At 47.6% G+C, this 19788-nt stretch overlaps 2 protein-coding genes across 2 annotated transcripts; one reads left to right on the top strand and one right to left on the bottom strand.

Moving 5' to 3' along the window:
- Positions 1-1560: 1560 nt before the first annotated feature.
- On the bottom strand, positions 1561-5327 carry LOC34619413. The gene is made up of 6 exons (XM_026336804.1): positions 4263-5327; positions 3712-3776; positions 3492-3525; positions 2849-3379; positions 2399-2480; positions 1561-1658 (listed from the first exon to the last, which is right to left on the bottom strand). The coding sequence occupies exons 1-6, from the start codon at positions 5325-5327 to the stop codon at positions 1561-1563; spliced, it is 1875 nt and encodes a 624-aa protein (XP_026192589.1).
- A 10914-nt stretch (positions 5328-16241) lies between these two features.
- On the top strand, positions 16242-19202 carry LOC34619416. The gene is made up of 3 exons (XM_026336803.1): positions 16242-16366; positions 16492-18614; positions 18910-19202. Exons 1-3 carry the CDS (start codon positions 16242-16244, stop codon positions 19200-19202), a joined length of 2541 nt encoding a protein of 846 aa, XP_026192588.1.
- Positions 19203-19788: the final 586 nt, after the last annotated feature.

The raw sequence follows: 19788 nt of genomic DNA, 5'->3' as shown, positions 1-19788 counted from the left end.
ACCCCAACGAGCTGCTGAGAGAGAGCTCTGCAAGCTTGCTGTGCTTTGGATGTTGTTATAGGCCTGCTCTCTCTCCAACTCAACGATAAATAGAGGAATAGACTTTGTGGGAGGAACGGATCCCAGAGAACAATCGCTTCACCTCAGTGCCACAAGGGACCTGACAGCTTGTCGACAATACCGGCTAGCGTATGAGTGGAAGAGAGAAACGAAAGCATCAAACGCCAAGAATGAGCCACGCTCTGTCACAGTGAAGCTCTAGGCAAAAGGTTTTTTTAAGAGTTGAGCCGAGGAGCCTGCAGTGCTCTCAGAGATTTAGCCTACATGTCGGTATAAGAAGCATGCAACCTAAATAGATAATTAATAGCGGTCCACGGAGTACGGAAGTCTCTCTCAGTGTTATTGTACACGAAGGGCAATTGTAATGCAAAGTCTTTTGGTAAACAATGTAGGTTAAGAGAGTCATATCATAAGACAGTTAAGCCGCATCTTCATCGGAGAATAGTCCCGGTTGAGCACTGTGAAATATCAGCTAAAAACGAAAACCTTACAGCATTTCTGAGAATAACCGGCAATATTTACACATCTCTCGTAGTCGTGCTACAAGGCTATGCGCAGCAAGAGTAAGGTTGCACGAAGCTGGGACTTTCAGGAAATACATACAACGAGAGACTCTAGGGTTGGAATATAAGTGCTATGCCATTGCACGTAGATTTGGACATTCAAATGGGTTTCTCACTACCAGAAAAAATCTGGAGGCTCATACCAGAGACAAGTTAGATGCACAACGTTGCATAATCCAGGATATTGCCGCGATAATACCCGCGCTTTGCAAGAGTGTGTACAATAAAGGCATTGTCAAGTTAAGGCACAAGACTAAGGCAAGGTGTAAGGTCACCAGACAGCGGATTACGAGAAGAAGGACAAGCTAAAGGGAGTATGTGGGGATTTGGGCACATTCCCAGCAGCCTAGACCCTAAGCTGTGTCCATAAACATGAATTTTTTGAAAGAATCCTTCAGATGCTCTGGGCGCTGGAAGCCCATCGTTTCTCTTTATGCAACATTGCCGATTACCCTCTTTTTCACAACCCCATAGTGGGTAAAACTAGTATCTGGCAAGTTGCTCACGCATTCAATCTTCTGCTTGCCTAATTCTTTGAAAGAACGGCGAAGTAACAAGCCAAAAAGTGCCTCACAACAGTCCTTGGAAGCACGTGAAAAAGTAAAAGCAGAAATGTTTTGAGGTTCAGACAGCCATAGTCAGTTTGCTGCCTTGCACAAGCGTAGGGAATGCAGGAAGTCTTCATCCACAGGTCCCAAGGCATGAAATTCCGCGAGCATAGCTTTTTGCAATGCCCTATGTATGTAGTTTATGTCTGTGTACTCTCTTAGCCTAATTTCACGCATAAAAATTGTGATATCATAATCAGTAGATTTGTAACATCCAACGCAATCAACTTCAGCAAACAAACCGTACAGAGCAGCAACAAGGAAAACAGGAGCCGCGCTTGCAGCGTAGCGGCAGCGGAGTGCTGGAATCCCTAAAGCTCTCCCGCCGCTCAACTTTTTCCTGGGTCGTCCGCAACAGCAGCAGCGGCGCTGACGGTAGCAATGTCACGGAAAACGCCTGAAAATGCCTCAGCTCGTTGATTTATAGCTAAATTGAAGGATCAGAGCAGTCGGCCTTTGTAAAAATTATACTGGTACAAACCGCGCTCCCGAAGCCTAGACATAGGTGCGTGTTGTAGCTTTAAAATGAGGTGGACTACAGAGCAGGTAATTGCACAGCTGGCAATTACTGTCATTAGCTACTACCAGCAGGAGCTGCAAAACCGCAGATAGGTCAATCCATGAGTAGCGCACGTAGAGTTTGTGATTTAGAGTGCGAGGTCTTCTTACGCACCCCAGCACCCAGTACAGAATGCCACTCCTCCACTTAAGACAATGTAAATTAAAATAACAGGGTCTATGAAAATGGTATTTACGCCTTCCCAGTGCCTGGACACGGCATGAAGGTTGAGCTACATTCTACAACACTTAGAAAGCAAAACATCTGAAAGTACGTTTTGCTAAACAGACCAAAATGACGCATGTGTGCCACACGCTGCAGGCATTTTTATAATTCTCTCATTCCATGCTCATGAAAGGTCACACCTGTGCCAGCTTTCTGGCCTACGGGGCGCATATGGCTTTATAACGGGGATGAAACTGCTTAAAGGTTTCAACCCGAATGCCCTCTGCACTCACCGTGCAACGCAAAAGTATTGTGTTTCACATTTTTCGAGCCTCAACACCGATACACAAGACTTCAGGCACCTACTATAGAAATGACCCCCATATGCCCCTAAGAAAGGCATGTCAGTGACCTGTTCTTACGCACCCTTACGTGCATCATGCCGAATATAACGTCTTCAGTTACCATTCGTAGTGTGGGTGAATTTCCACCATCCTGCTTTGATACGGAGGGGCCTTGATTGTGCTGCACAATCGTCACATAGTCGTTCCGACACCTCCCGCAAAGAGGACAGATACCTCCGCTCCTTACGGGAATGTGCGAAGCACCCACAGTTGCATTTGACTAATACTAAGAAATGGCTTCCATGCATTATTGTGGCTCTTTTCTTTACAATTTGTTGAAATTTTCAGAATGTGTCCCGAGAGAAGTGCATTAATGCATCTTCATCGTACAGGTTGATGGGGTCCAACTCCTTTCCTCATTCGTGTGAAGTGAAGTAGACGTTGTTCCTATTTTTCTGGTTGAGTGAAGGCTGCTCACTGGCTAATGGTGAATTTTGCACAACAGTGGCCTTCGGATGATGCCCTTCGCTACGAAGCCCTGCGGGGCACCACACTAGCGGTGGATTCTACCGCAGACGTGTGCCAAGCAGACCCTCGTGAATCCACGGGATTAATATGGTTCTTCGGCCTTTGGATGTGCGGTTGTACCTCTCCAACAGGCATGGAGCAAGGCAAAGGCAGAAAACCAAAAGAAGCTTGATCAAGCATTTCGTGCGGCATTGTCCTGAGCCTATCGTAATCAGAGAGGCCAGGTAAGCCAAATGGCAGCGCTTGTCCACCAGTCATGTTCTGCTCACACTGGAGTATGCCACAGGAAGGGCACATGCAACATGCAAGGTCTTCCGTCCTTTGTTGCTGCCGTGCTTTTTCAACTGCATTGGGCTCGTTGACCAGCTGCTTAATATTCACAACTCGAGGCACCCCCTTGGGTCTGCCTGAGTGTGCGTGAGCATGCCGCAGCAGCATCATGGAATGGTGCTGCACAAACAGTGCCGTTGTAGCACTATTCCCCCTCGGAGGTAGCAACTGTCCCTGCTTCCCTAGAAGGCGAGAGTCTCCAAAAGAAATCCCCAGGGCCGTCTGCGTGCATTTACACACGCCTATAGCAGTTTTTCTAGAATAAGAATCACTGTGCAAACTGATAAGAACGTTGGATCCAGGGCACAGTGGGATGTAGCCTGGTCATGCTTACAGCGAAGAATTCATCCAGAGTGACTTGTACTCTCCTGAGCAGCATGTCACCCACACTTTCTGAGCCTCGCCCACACACTCTAAGCCCTGTGGCGTATGAATTGTATGCCCTAATTTGCCCTTTAGATAATCCGGGCACAGGCATTCAGGGAATTAGAGGACGTCTGATGGTGATATGTAAAAGCTGTAAGTGGTCCCCGTGGCGGTAAGGGCCAGATTACCAGCCAAGAACTTGTAGGAACGCTGCCTCTGCCTCCACCAGTTCCTCAACGGAAATTCCGCCTAGCTATCATAAAACAGAACCAAGTGCCAACTTACTGGCATCAAAATGCAGCTTGCAACCACAATTGCAGCAGTGCACGGTTACCTTTTTTAAGTACGTGAGGAAAGCGACAGTACTTCGGTGGCTACAAGGTTTTCAATATTTGTGGAGTTAACGCTTTCACAATGGGGTTCAACTAGCAAATCTGTCTTGAACCGTTTGGCGTTTAGCTGTTGACCTAAATGTAAGTATGACTGTTGCGGTCGTGCTAGTCAGTTGCTGCTTGCACCCATTCTGTTATTCTCATCAGAGGATGCTCTAGCTGCTAGCGGCGGAATCCATATTGTCACGTAGCACTACATGAAAGATCTTCGAGCCTTTTATAGTATTTCCTTTTGCTGATTATCATGCAATGCCAAAGTATTAGACCGTGCACGTCTTGTCCTCGTATGCAAGTGTTTCATTTCCTTCTGTGCAACGTGATTTGTGCCATATTCTAATTGTTAGTACCTGTGCCCATTGCCTGATGCTTGTATGCTCATCCCCATGACATTTTTTTGCAAGAAGCGCCGACGTTAGCAGAAGCCTGTGTGCCGTCAAGTAGTTGAACTCTACAAATCCTATTTGGGCTGCTGTCACCGCCAAACAGACTCGGGTTACAGGAGCAGCTGTCCTTGCATCCAACTTTGAGTGTAGTATTTTACAGCTGCGCTCCGCATCTTGTGACTTTGTGCTGTGTTCATCGTGATGATTTTGTTGCTGATGGTAGGGTGTTTGGCTTCCTGGGAGAGCACTTGCAAGCAAGGTGTTCTGCACGCAGAGAAAGCGGGTAAGAAGAGTAAGGGCCACCACAGCGTCGTTGATGCACTGGTTTCCATGCCGAAAAATCCGCTTAACCAAGTAATCCTTAAGGCCTATGTGTGGCCTTGAAGAGCAGTGGAAGGGAGATGCAGTCAGATCGTGAAGTTGCTGCAGCCGATCATTTCCTCCAAAGTGGCTGATGGTGCAGCATGTTTCTAGGAGGGATACGAGTGACCCAACGCAAACAAATGATAACTCTGTGTGTCTCAAAAGGATGAACTCCGGCAGTTCGTCTTGCTCTTCCTTCGTCACCCACGAGGGAGGGCTATGACGACAAGGGCGAGCAGTTAAAGAGCCAGTAGAGGAGGGGGAAACTCTGAAAGAAAATCCAGACTCTCGCGAAAACCTTGTGACTGACGGCCCTTGAAACCACTTTTTAGCCTCCCAGTGAAACTTAGAATGCCTGTTGCGAGCATGTGTATGTCCAAGGTTTGGAATCGAATTGAGGGTCAGAGGTGGCGTTGCAGCTGCGGTAGTTGCTGCTGTCTCACGTTCTGAGGCTCCCCCAATATCGACACATTCATTAAACGACGATTGGGACTCAGTGCTTAAAGTGTGATGCCGGGAACAGGTTGTCCTAGTACTGTACGAGCACGAAGAAACTCCCATATTAGCTTTTCCATGGCTTTGTAATGCGCGTGATGGCATAAAGCCTTGAATATCAGCAGACGTTGATGACTGTATTGGTACCTGCATTCCACCATATGTAGTCATTGCAAAATCGTTGAACCGCGCATCACTTTTAGCACCCCACTATACAATCACTCCCCTAGTCTGTCAGAATTTACCTGGAAATATTGTACAGCGCCTTCACCAGATGCACTAGATGCGCACTCTGGTTTGGGGGGTATATTATCTGTGCCCCTGGGGGATTGGATGAGAGCTGCGCTAAAACCCCCTGGAGAATTGACGCTGCAGCAATCGCAGACAAAATATTTGACTGCAGAGACCGCAGCTGGCGTGTAAGCTTCTCTGACAGCTAATTGGACCTTTGGGCGATGCAGGCGAGGAGCGTCACTCCGTGAGATCAGATTTGCAGCTGCCCGAGATGTGCTTGTTTTGGATGCACCTTGGCCATATATATCTGTCTTTTGTACTCGAGAGACACCTGTGGGGCAATGACGGGTATGTCTGGCGCTGCACTCTTTCAGGGAACCGCTATCCGCAAAGAGGTGGCAGTCCGGGCACCTCATCCGCAGTGGCAGTGCCGACAACCAAATTGGTTGAGGTTCTGGTACTGTCAATGATGGTGGTTGATTTAGTTGACTCTCTGGATAGATCACAGCTCTTCTGGACTTGGATGCCTGCTTCAAACTAGCTTTGCTTTTGTAGCAAGTGCTGTCTACTTCCTGCGCAGTTTTGGTGAGCCGTATTGGGTTTTTTGGGACATCATATGCATTGATTGTCAACGCATGTGCTCTCGGCATTGCCACGTTTCCAGTTATGAAGGTTGAAATGCACCTTTCAGCAGGTACCACGTTGCTACAGGCAGCAACATTCATGTATTCATTGTGTCGGTGGACTCTGAAGAATCGAAATAACGTGCCTTGCAGTTCTGCCACCGGAGTTGGTGTTTTAGTACCTGCGTTTGAGACACTACTGCCCTGAAGTCTGTGGAGTGGAGACCAAAAACGATTTGGTTCTGTTTCGGGGAGGGGAAACCTAGTTGCTTGCAAAGTTGGTTTCAGTTGGCTTATGGGGAATGGAGAACGCAATAGTGATAGCGGTATCCTGGGGCCAGAAGAACAGAGAAGACGAACAACAGGATTGCTGCCTTTGTCAACGCCTGACTGTACAGTGCATCCGTGACTATCTATTGTTACAAGCTGCGGTTTAATCATTATAGTTAGTCTTCGTCCTGATAATCCAACTGTTGAAGCCTTTGCATACGGTGCCACACCATAAGATCTTGTTCTAGATGGCTAATCATGCGTAGTCGTGTTGGAACAGGAACCCGCTTTCCGCACAGAAAAATACAGTTTCCTTAGGTCATCTGTTCAGAACTGCACTCAGCTGCTTTAGGTAGATAAGTCTTTCAAATTCCCACGAAGCACAGAATATCTGCTAATGTTTCAGTCCCTTAGGTACTGTGTATGCCAAATATCTAACTTCCACTTGCCCGCGCTGGCACGCTTTAATAAGGCGGTGCGTGCAGGCCTGTTTGCAACCAGTGTTAGGCCATTGCATCCTAGTGGGTGCAATTAGGGCCCATGCTCAGGTCACGGGCACACTTGTCGGTTATGCTGATCCACTAAGTTTTCCATACCACTAATACGAGAAGTTTCTATTCTTCAGTAGGCCTGATTTTCGAATGTCTTCGAAGAAAGGCTTCCAGAATACGGTTCCTACATAGCCAGGTTTCATACGTGTGTAAATGGGTGCATCTAGCAGCGCAAGTCGCGGTCAGCTGCGTGACCACCGGTCGTGTAATTCCAGATACAGCATCTCACAAATGATTATAGGCTGCATAGAATTTGCAAACGATTTTATTCTGGGCCACCCTATCAGCCCCTCAAAACGGGGTCATACAGGCTCTCCTGCGGGCGAATTACGGGCTGCCCACTAGATGCACACAGGCGTCAGTGATCCTCGAGGTGAATAAGAATGGGCATAACTTCGTGAATATACATTTTCTGGAAGCCTACTCTTTCAGGCAGTGATCAAGCTTTGTTACTGCTTTTTGAATATATGCACGCTCGAGTACACGGCTGAGCCAAAATTGGGCAGGAACGGTAGCACTCGTAGTTATTTTCCGAAAAAATAACCACCTTCATACCCTATACAAGCTCAGCCAAAAGTTATTCGGTGTTCTTCCAATAAAGCTTTCCTTCATCCATGCGTGCACTCTTCAGGGCTCCGGCCTGAGGGGAAAGGGAGTGCACAAATGGTGCACCAGCGTGCACCATTTGTGTACTCCTGCAACAGGCTAAGCAGCGGCAAGGTACCTTTTAGCAAACTAGCTATATTCGACCTAGAATAAGTAAAGATTCGAATTATTGCCCCGTCTTCTCGTATCTTATGTTTATTGCAGCGCACGGTGAGCTTCATAATACAACCGTAGAGAGCTAAGCTACACTTGATCACTTTCCTGTTCACTATTTGTTTAATTAGAAATTAAAGAAATAATTGACTAGTTGTTCTATGTGCTGGTATTCTTTATTAGTTGCACTTTACCGTTGGCCCCACACAAGAAGACCCACCTAAGCGTGCGTGCGCGCTAGATGCTAGGTGCAACTAGTCATGAATTCTTCGAGTACTTAGAGGGTGAAGCTGTGCGGAATCCTTGCTGCTCGTGATCCCTGATATCATAGTGGCCGCCAGAGGTGTGGGTAGCAAAAGGAGTGAATTTTATAAAACAATGGCACTCATAATCTTCCTATTATGTTTTTTGAATCTGGAGTTGTATATCTCCCTCTGGAAATACATAAAGCGTTACGCCAAAGGGAGCAATTTTAGTAGCACAATTAGTAGCTTCACGTCAAGTATTCAATGGGCCTGGAGTTAAGTTTCTCCCTATGTATATTGGCAGCACTGCGTAATCGACGCAGCAGCTCCCTGCTCATCCACTTGCCGTGGATGCAGACATTGGGATGCAAGGCTTCCTAAAACAGTAAGTTGGTTTTGATCAAGTGATTGAATAAACTATTCACCTGTTTATATGGCAATTGGGTGGAAAAAGAAGACCCTTTTGGTGATGGACGTGAAGGTGGCGCAGCGCTTGTTCAAGTGGTAGATGCCAGCTTCCAAGCTTATGAGAACACACTAGCTCCACCGCTGTGAGTTCCTGGACACTCAGCTAAATGTTATCAATGCTACCATGAGGCTATGCTGACAGGAAAAGTGCGACGGCCGTAAGAATGTGCGCGTCTTCGAATATTCCATCAGCCAGTAGGCTCACATCACTTTGTACCCTGTACATGATGAGAAACTAGTGCTCCCGAGAGACTGTCTACTGAAGGTCAGTGCATCATTTTAGTGGCTCTATTAATGCAGGGGAATTGTCTGCTTTAAAGATTCACCACAGCTCAAGCCTCCAAGCACACCCTAACTCATCGGTTTGTGAAGTGATGAGCTCAATGTCAGCCTTTATGAGAGTTTAGAAAGCTGGAGCAAGAAAATCAAAAACTTGATTGGTTTATTGCGAAGTATGATAGTTTGGCTCGCAAACGCCACGATGTAGCTGAACATTTGCTGTACCAGGGCTCAACTTATGTATAGCCGAAGTGTCACATCATGTGGTCGCAACGACTCATCGTTTAAACAATCGAACGGCTGGGCTTTCGCAGCTGATGAAATGTGAGAGATTTAGGAGCACACGAGGGCAACATCTGGGTCAAAGCTGAAAATGAAAAGCCAACTTTAGCTAAGGGTCTAAGCCCAGCGGCAACGTGGACTTTAAACAGCCCCAGACATGCCCTCAACAAAGAAAGAACCGTCTTAGTGGGACATTGGAGCACATCATCTGGAGCTGTAGGTGAATGGAAATCCCTAAGACTCAGGGCGGTTGAAGAGCTACAGAAGGATTGGCAAGGTTGTGGCAGGTAAACGCTACCTCATATCGGCTTACGTCCTAGTAGCATGGTTTGTGGGCATTGTACCTGCGCAGCACGACCTGACCCTAGGTATGCCATAAGTGTCCCAACGAAGGGCGTGCATCCGGCAACAGCTGGACGCTGTAAAAGCTAGGGTTACCTCAAGCGCTGAGAGGCGGAAACTACTTGTCCCCACAGCTACGCCCACTTCATGTATGGTGAGCGAGATAGAGTTGGCATTCCAACAAAGTGAGATGGAGTCATTACGTGGGCGGCTCACCAGCACGGCAAAAAGAGTCCGTTCTCAGCATGCATCCCGTCTTAATGCCTCTGAAACTGGGCATTCAGTAAAGAACACATTTAAACCTCTAGCTCAGGAGCAGCAGGAACGGTCATACGTTGGTGTTAAGCTGGCCGATATGCAAAGTGACGAAGGACGGCGACCAGGCTGGCCAGCTGCTAGTCGCCTAGGCATATTGCATGGAGCTCATTCCTAATCGAGCTTCAACCTATGTGCTGCGGTATTGGAAACTCCCACAGCATCAAAAGGAGACTCCATGGCAGGTAGCAGATTTGCTGGAAAAAGCAGAGTGCCGTAATCGGCCGGCGCACTCAATCATATCCCGTTTTCGGAGCTAAAAAAGGAAGGGAAGTGGCACAAGTGCATTATAGTGAAGATCTTGAACAAGATCTATACGAAGCATAAGGCTCTGATGCCTCATATTGACAAATTAAATGCCACACTATACAGGTCAACAGTGTACTGGAGATGTGACTTCACAGACGCTTCAGTACAAATTCTCTTTCAGCTTGAGGATAGGCACAAAAGGGCTTCCTACATCACACCTCAAGCTCAACTTCACCTCTACGCCCTTTGGACTTGCTAAAATTCAGCTGGACTAATGCACAGTATTCAAAATTTTGATGGCCTTCTAAGGCAGTACTTGGTGGCTGTCTACCTGGAAGACTGCTTAGTCTGCAGCCGAGACGTTCAAGCGCGCGTGAAGCACTTAATTCGAGTGCCATGTAGTAGTATGCGAATACACACAGGTGTTTGCTTTCATAAAACAACTGTGTAAGTGGAAGTCAATGATTCGCGTCCAGGAATCGACCCAGATCCAGGAATGATCAAAACAAATGCGGCCCTTACTTTCGACCACCCGCTAGTATGTTGCATAATCATACTGAAGCCCCCTCTTACTTCCAATATTTGATCATCTTGAGTTTGCTCGTGTCGCTGCTCCATTGAGCGATCTACTTCAGGTAGCAGTCCCGAACAATAGCCAGGAAAGGCTGATGACGCATCAATGACGCTAATCGGCCAGTCTACCGCATTACAAATTTCGGTAGTAGCGTTGGTCCATAAAGCATGTCGTTTCTCGTAATAACCCGTGCCAGTGGCGTAGCGGTGGCTGCTATTTTCTCCTAACATCAATAGATTCTCTATTACACCCAGTTATGTGCTTCACTAAAATCCAGCTGCAGTATTCTGTGCAGAGCATGGGACTCGATGCAATGTGGTTGGTGTAGAAAAAGCTGGCACTATTCACATAGGAGTCGTTCCACTGTCCAGACCAACGATCTGGCTTCAATGCACCTCACGAAGGGACTTCACTGGCGTGGGAATCTTACAGATGTTCGCTGGCGTCGGTGCCTTCTGCAATATGGCTTTGGAGTCAAACGTGTTCAAGGCATTACCGAATCTGCCGCTAACGTCGTCTAGAGACGCCCCAGCAGTTCCGGATCGTGCAGCACAACCGCCGTTGTCTGTGATGATTTACGGCTTCCATCAAAATCGTGCGCGCTTCATGCTTTTTTAAGTTGGGTGATAGCTGCAATGCTCATGACACACAGTTATGAAAGGGGAAACAACAGCACGTTGGGAAAGACCTGCTAGGGTTCAGAACAAAGCGGGTACTGCTTTGCTTGCACACCTGACTTACTTCACAGTGTTGTTTTCTCTAAAGAATGTTTTGCCGCTCTTTCGGGGGTTTTTGGAAGGATGCATACCACATCGGAAAACCTCTTCAGGTCCTTCTGGATGGCTTGGGATGCATCCTGCGCAACCTATGCGTTGTCGTGCCCTGATCGTCAGCTGCTGATTCGCCAGATTCTGCCGAGCCAGGCCTTTTGCAAAGCCTTTCGGTTCCCCCCCAAAATGTTGACTAAACTAGCCATGGGCATTATTCCTTGCACTGGTAAAGGCCAAGGGCCAGAATAGCATCTACGCCGTCGTCGATAGGGTCAGAAAATATGCTCTCTTCATCTCTTGCATTAATTCTTCAAGTTAAGAGTCAGCAGGTCGCTTCACTACTTTCAAGGCCGGAAGCCTCATGGTTTTCCTACGAATGCTACAAGCAGGGGTCCGTAGCTCGCATGCCTTCTAGACCCGTGCAATCGCTGGCCATAAAAGGAACGCTGCAAACCACCCTGCGGCAGTTGAGCAGATAGATTGCACCAACCGCACCCTTCTGCAGCATTTGACGCTCTCTGTTCACAAGAAACAATTCCTTGGCTTGAGATTATTCATTCTACCGGGTAAAATTATAATACAGCAGTACACTCGTCTATCCATTCCTCTCTTGCATACCTAGTCTACCCTGAGGAGCCCCTGTCCCATCGGGGACTTGACCTACAATTCGTGGTCAGCAGCCACTCTTTGCAGTAAGAGATTCACGAAGGAACTGAGTGGTGCACGCAAATGTGTACGCAAAGCTGACAAAAGGGAACCATGAATTTATGGTAAGTAGCGCTCGGCTGCGTGTTTCGAGCCGAGATTTGGATTCAGAGGATCAGCAGACATTTACTGCACACTAGAATGTGGCTAGGCGAAGACCTTTGCCGCCAGGTTGCTAGGACCATTTGCCATGGTCTCAGGAATGATTGATTTTCCATGCTCTATCTATTGCCCCCAAAGTTGGAGGTGTCGGCAAACTCGCAATACTGGCTTTGTACGAAGTTTCGAAGCATTCCAAACCATCCGCTGGCATTGCTCAGCAGACACTCAAGGTTCGTGCAGGCGGTGAATCCACAGAGTGTTGCACATATGTAGAAGTTGATGACCATGCAGCCCCAAAAGCATTATAGACGGGAGTTTTTACTGACATAAGTTGAGGAACGCTAACCCGAGTGGCTGAGGAAAGAGCAGAGGCAGGATTTGATTATTTGCGGGAACGCTTGCGGCTATTTCCATTCATGGCGCTAGGCGCCATGGATTGCATTCCTACAGTTCCTTGCTATTTGCCGTTCCCAGTGCATTCGCTGCATGAAACAGCTACCATCGTCTATAAGTTTGCTTTAGAAGTTTGCAGTTTTTACTGCTGGGTGTTTTTCACGTTCCTCTTATTCATACCACCACTCTCGCAGATGTGGCATTTCTGCCTCCTTCCCTTTGCCACTTTTGGGGCTTGTAATTTGACCTTGCTGCATTGACCGACCCGCTTTGCATGCATTCATTGCTCTGAGGTGCTGAGGCACTGTGGAACTAGAGTGCGTATCTGTTGCATGTGCATATTTTCTTTGTCTCTGTTTCTTTGTAGCAGGGGGCTGCTACATTCCAGCTCGCTGACAACAGCTAAGCTTCTCTCCGTCACGGTCGTGCTGGTTTAGTTTTTCCTCGTTAGTAGCTAGTGCATGTTTCATTACTCCTCTCGCTTTTACCTTACCGTTTGATACTTACGTTGCGTTTCTAGGTTGCACTGATTTTCTCGCATATGCATGCCTGGGAAGTGAAGATAGGGCGGGAATTTCTCCGCTGTCATGGATGCAGCTGGTCTCGACGGACCGCTACGGAGCACGTGGGCGTATGTATTTAGATGTACAGCAAAAATAATGGACAACGCTATGCTTGAACGTTTTTCACTGCACTTGTTTCGTTTCGCGAAGGATAAGTAAAGAAGGCTTATTCGTTCGTAAATCTTATCTGTTGTAGTGCGCCACTGGATTGACAACAATACAGAATAATGCATACATGTGATTATCATGACACATGTAACAAGCTGTGAATTCTCGGAATGTTTGGAGTGTGCAGGAGCGCACACTCACGAGCTGTCCTCCGCGCATACTGGAACTGATGGGTGCAGGCAGGGAATGGCAAGTGATCTATAGAAAAGCACTCAACTTGCCATTAAGGCTTCATCGGATCCAGAGTCAGGTGCCCCTCTACGGAGACAAATAAAATGCTGCACGAAAGTGCCGTCGAATTAAGGCTCTCGGCCACTCACGCAGCTATTCTTTCAGTTTGGAACAGTCTAAGTCTATAGTGCACCAATTGTTGATTATCCTCTGCCGTGTATAGCTGAGCGAACAGCCTAATGTAGTTGGCTTGTACGATGATGGCATAGCAACCCTGAAGTGTATCGTTTTTCAGGCGCTGATGGTGGTGCGTTTAAGCACAGAATGGCTTGGCCCCTAGTATAATGGATACAGCGGTCCTCTCAGTGCAAATCTATTGAATGGTGCTTCATACCACCCAGCTTGTCGGGTTGTTGGGGCTGAGTCGATTTGCGAAGGTCCAGTATGGCCCATACCCCGCACAACGGTCTACGCTTATCTGCCCCGAAGACAAACGCAGCAAGCCGGAGAATCTCTGCAGCGGCTACACTCAAGCTGTGAGAGCCTTTTCCACTCCCACGACTACCCGCCACTTCCAGTCCCACCATATGCCTACATTGAGCGTAGTTCCAGACTTTCAGAAGCGCCATAAGCTGCTGTAGCAGCGCGCTGCACCGAACTAATTGCTTGCAGCGAAGTGCCTTTTGCTGGAACGCATGCAGACGTCTTATGCCTTTTACTGCATTGCTCCAATGTTGACGATGTACTAGCCTGACTGATTCATAGTGCGCATTTTGTTTTGGATGCGGCAGGTCTTGTTGCCGTAGCACCTGCGATGAAGCATTGGATGCGTAAGAGGCGGCTGAAAGATATGCTCTCCCTTGAACCTGCTGCTGAGCCCACCATCGCAGTGGTTTCTGTAGTTGAATACACGAGGTCCCTTCAGCAAGATCCCAACTACAGCCAGTGATAACTTGGAAACTCTGGTAGGTACATACTCAACCCAGTGCAACAGGGCATGCGTAGGAAATTATTCATTCTAAGGGCCTCTCCAGGTTGCTGCTGCAACCGACTCTTCTCTTCTTACCACTAGATGAGCTCTTGTATCACTTGAGTGCTTGACTGGTGCAGTTACAAGAGTGCTATAGAGGAGAGACTGTAGAGCTTGCTGCATTCCAACAACTGGTGCTCGCCTCACACGGATACCGAGTGCAAAAGCCTGAAGAAACCGCGGTTTCGTAACTCCTGAATCATTGTGTACCCCGTGGTGAGCCCCCAGGAAATAGCGTTATCCTCGAATACACGTGAACCACAGCGCAAAGAAAGCACAAGGGCAAGGCTTACCTCTCGAATCCACTTAGTTGCTGCCCACAAAAGGAAGAGACGCTTCACTTTTGCTTGTTCCGTAAAGGCATCCTGAAGTTCATGTTTACAGAGAACATCACACGTGGTCTCTATTTGACAGTGGAAGATACGAATTCATGATATATGTCTTTGGCAGGAGTGCGAATATGCTTCCTAGCTGACCACCCTAATGAACGCCGGCAGGTTTCTTGCCAGGTCAGCCGCTTGCTGCAACACCACAGCACCAACTGCTGCCTCCTGGTGCTCCTCAGCTTGTTCAAAGAGGCTATACCCTCCTGAAACCTCACTGCTCTTCCGACCCAGGTGTGCCATTGAAAGTCTTCCTTCTGTCCTATTCGTAGGTGCTCTGCGTGTTGCTGCAGGTGGTGCTGCAGAACGAGTGGCAACAATAGTACAGGGTTGTGTTTTGTGCAAGCTCAACAATTCGCTGCTGCCGGTACGTGCAATGTGTCAAGTTCCTCAAGAACATACGCATTGAATGATGAAGACACATAATCACTGAAGAATATGTAGCACGCCGGCTTTACTAGTGGCACTTCCTCACTGCGCCTTTGTGCAGCTACTATCCTAAATGAAATTGGGCTGGTCATGCAGAGGAAGCAACGCACAGTCCACTCCCTCGAAAATGGCAGCCACTTTCTGCAGTAACAACAAAAAGACCCGCATCGCCAGCAAATATAGGTTAACAAGTAGGTACCCAAAGCGTTGAACCGCGAATAAACGCGCCTTGTTGTCGTTAGTGTATGATACTGCTTGATCCTAATCGTTTGGGCCTAACACAAAGTGGTACATTGTAGCTGTGTTCTATAGCCACCGCATGAGCAGGAAAGGTGTTTAAAATCGCGCCTCTGTCCTGATTAGTGTAGTACTTTGAGTCTAGGCCCTGGGAGCTTAGGTGCTGCCAGGGGAGACATCAAAATGCTGAACCGTACTTCAAGACTGCAGGCCCATGCCACCTAGGGGTAATATTCAAAAACAATGCCCAAGAGAGTTCTGTAGTATGCTCGCCATACCTGTTTCCCCGCTTGGTCGAGCGCCTGGGAAGCGAAGTTTGCAGCTTGGTGGTGCAGCCACGAAAGATGATCGTTGCGATTTGCAGCGGCCATGGGAATGGCTTTAGCTGTTGCTGCAGTGACCCTATAGAGTCTCTCCGTTGTTTCTCGCGCTACACTTACCACTCCCTGCATGTGATTATCCAGCTCGCCAACGGTCCAAAGAAGGCAACGCAGGGATTGTGTCAGTTCAGCCCCCCCAATCATGGTGAGAAATAATGGTACCTCCTAAATGTTCGCATGGATGCTTTTCGTATTAACCGTGAATGCATAAGCTTCCATATCCTGATATACAAGGTTAGATTATGCCAGGCTGTCGCTTTGCTGTTCACGGCACACAGGGCTGCCCGCCAGCCGCATGCATCTGCGGAGTTCATGGCAGGTATCACCATGCAGCTCTTTGCATGCACACACACGAAAGTGCATATACTTGTTCCAAATCCTTCATTTTGAAATTCCTTTTGAATGTATGTCTAAGGGGCATATCTTTTTCTCAAAAGCTTGTATAGTACGCCTGCTGTTTCTTGGACCACAGCCCTGATTGATGCCTCTATCGTTGGCTGAGTAGGAACGAAAATGCTTCAGCACTCTAGGTGTGACATAATGAGGAAAAAGATTTAGTAGTTATGCGTGTGGTGCAAGTTCGGTGTAAAAGAGCACATCAGATAGATCATGAGTTCACAGTTAGTCCTGGTATCTTCCTCTTGACTTTCGCCATTCATATGCACGCATTCGCAGTATGGGAATCCTAGTTCATAGTGGTGTGCCGCGTCGCACCGTCAGTCTCTACTGGTGCGAGAAGCTATGGCTACTACTTGATGGCCTGCAGCTGCTTGCCCTTCTCCATTCTGCCCTACAGTCCTCTCTGCCCTATAGCTGGAACGTATGGGCTCGACTAGGAGCAGTTTTCCTACTAGATGTGCCAAGTCTGCTGCGACCTCTTCCGGCAACAAACGAACTAGGGCCTTATCCTCTAAATGCTCCAGAAAGGGCATTTGTGTTGGTACTGCTCTTGCTGCTCGCGCTAGTGGCAGCTATAGCCTGGCCTAGAGCTGTGTATGCTCAAGAGCTGTACGAGAGACAGCAAGAATTGGAAAATATAAAAAAAGAGCAGGAATTTCGGAGGCTTCGCCGCGAATCCCAAGCTCGTCCATCTGTTACAGCCATGCTTACTTACTCTATGCGTCCTACACCCGCGTCATTTCAAAAAACCTGTAAAACGCGTGTTCACAAATTATGGAATCGGTGCGTTAAAGTCTTCTACTTTTTTTTGGGGAGAGTGACTAGGCTGAGGGCTGCAATAACTCTGTTTCTTCTACCTGCCTGTCTGGCTGTAGAAGTTCCGCTGATCTTTTGCACTGATCAAGCTGACGTATGCGCATCACCAGGATTATTGCTCATTAGGATTGTCTGCTTCGTAGGAGTGGTGGGTTTGCTACTACGAGCTGTGTGTGTGCTGCATGGGGATATGAGGGAGGCCACAGTCTCGGGGCAAGGGAAGGGGCAGGAGGAGTATCTCAGGCAGAGGGAAATCGAATATTTGCTGTTTTTGAATAATGACTGGATGGATAGTAAAGTTTGGCTTGTCTCTTCATTTAAAGGGGGATTCCTACGGAGCTATTGCAGGATTTGGCTACTAGTTCTAAAAGCAGCACTCATTGTTTCTTCGGGTCTTTTGGGTCAGCAGAAGTCCCGTCCTCCAACAGGCCTTGGGTGGCTTGCCGGTCTGGGGTCCGCTAGTGATGCGATATCAGCGGTGCAGGCGGCAAAAGGCACTCTTGGAAAGGCAATAGCGGCAGAGCCGCTAGGAGAGGGAGCGAGAACGGCAGTTGCTGCAGGGCTAGTGCTGTTTTTCTGCATCTTTGCCATTATTCTTCCGCCTTTCAGGTGCCGCAGTAGCAACTGCATCCACGTAATTTTGTTTTTACATTTTGGAGGTGTCAGTGGCATCGGGCTAGCAGCAGCAGGAGCGGAAGCTTCAAGAAGCTCCTTTCTACTGTACTCCAATCAGCACTTGCTTCTTGCACTAGTTCACCTCTGTACGTTGTGTCTCCTGTTGGCTACTACTGTATACTGCTGGATTTGCTGTTTCCTACCCACAGAAAGCCTTGTGTTGAATCGTTATGAGGTGGCAATGGGCTATGTCAACTCAAGGAACAGCAGCAAGAGCGCAGCAGACAGTGAAGGAACATGTAGGTCCTTCATTCACAATGTATATCTAGTAACGCATCTCTGGCGCCGCCGGTGTATCTTATACAGGAGCAACACTTACGACTCTTGGAGCAGCAGCAGCAGCATTCCCGAACTAGGCGTGGCAGAAATCAATGAAAACAACTACGGCCTGCAACCGTTCGAGGCACCTTGGCCCACCAGGCATCAGCATGCGCGCTTCTGGATACGAATAGCACCCATGCTGGTTGAGCAACTCGCTGCATCAAGCGTCCTTGTGCAGCGGTATGCGGTTACAAAAAAACAGTTGCTCCCGGTACACTTGGCAAACGCTGGATTAAATGAATTAGAAAGGCTTATAATACAGCACGTTGGAGTAGTTGAGGCCAAGCACACAAGGATATCCAAAACTCAGAAAAACACAAAATCTACAGACTATCAGCAGCAGGCATTAGAACGACTGCTACTGGAGCTCTCATTGGGTTCGCCACCCACAGCTGAAGCAGCCTCTGTGCCCGGATGTAAATTTAGCTCATGGAATAAGACGCACGAAATGGAGGACAGAAATATATCTGAATGCTATCGCTATGATGAGGGGCTTGTGTTCAAGCAGCATAAACATGAAAGCGAAGAGATCCTAGAGACTGATGAGGGTGCAGGAGCTGCTGCTGCTGTTGCATTGCCACAAGCGTTGGCATTTAAACACTTGGAACGAGCAGCCCATCTCTCCAAAGAGTTCTCTAAAATAAATTTGAGAGACCTCCAAGATTTGCAAACTATCATCAAAGCCGTTCAGTGGACAGTCACTGAGGTGTTTGAAAAAATGTCAGGTAAGAGGGGGAGTAGGATGTAAAAAATGAAATAGCCGGTACAGACTGCAGCAAAACCTGATATGTTGGGTCCGTGGTGCTCCTAAAGCATTAGTCACCTGTGCTTTCTTGCAGAATTCGTGAAAGGGTGTTGAAATTGCAGGCATCGATACTAGAATCTGAAATTCATGCTGTATGTTCACGTAAAATCATACGCAGTCCATAACGAAACCCCCATACCACTGTGCAGGAATTGTACTGAATATTTTTGAATGCATTCATGTTTCACTATGCTCTGCAAATCCTTGCTTCTCAGCTATACATGCTGCTGCGTTGGCGGAGTCCATCTGGCAGGGCGGTGAGCCACCATCCCCCGAAACGCAGAAGCTCTTGCACGACTTTGCAATTCATCTGAAGAGAAGGAAGCGTCAGATGGCCTTGGTGCAACCTCTGAGGGAGCGGATTCTATTAAAGCTCCTGGCCATAAGATTCCTTACTGACACTCCCCATCAGAGAGAAAAAAATAGAAACGAAAGGAAGGAGCAGATGGATAAGCTATTTGGGGAAGAAAGCAGCGTCTTACTTTTTTCCTGTCCAGAGAAACAATAAGTGCATGCCCACAAGAACTCCCTTTACATTGTAAATTCGTTCTTGGCAAAGTTGTCGAGTCTTCTGTAAATCCAGCCTCGACTCTTGTCTGAAGTAACGTTGCACATTTTTAAATCCTCGTGTTTTGCATCTCCTGTGCATGAGAGTTTAGTAAAGCACGATGTACGCAGCGGACTTCCATAATGTAGCATTTTTCTACAGCAATATACCAGACTCAAAGCCAATCTATATGGCAGTCTCGGGAAGCAAGGCATTCTATTAATCGCTCAAACCTATATAATAAAATTTTCTCGCTTCCCATCATGCCGAAAAACTTGAGGCGTATACTCGCCTTTGATAGTCGTGTTTGGCATTCGCGTTTAGAGGTGCCAATAGTTGTTTAGTCTTTAGAAATATAATGGACTCACATGACAGTCACGCCTGTGCCTGCTTTTTCGAATTCGCGGGCTCGTTGTAGGCACTACACTTGTGTAGGGCTGTGCTAAGCCAGGACTTTCTACTGCACGAATAATATTTAGTTTCGAATTAGTAACAACTTGAACATTTAGATTTGCTGTTCATACATCTTCTTTGCTGCAGAGTTACT

This window comes from Cyclospora cayetanensis, unplaced genomic scaffold, assembly GCF_002999335.1.
Source record: "Cyclospora cayetanensis isolate NF1_C8 unplaced genomic scaffold, CcayRef3 CcayRef3_contig_149, whole genome shotgun sequence".
NCBI lineage: Eukaryota > Apicomplexa > Conoidasida > Eucoccidiorida > Eimeriidae > Cyclospora > Cyclospora cayetanensis.
Note: the sequence above shows the minus strand (reverse complement) of the source record. Positions and strands in the feature narration are given on the sequence as shown.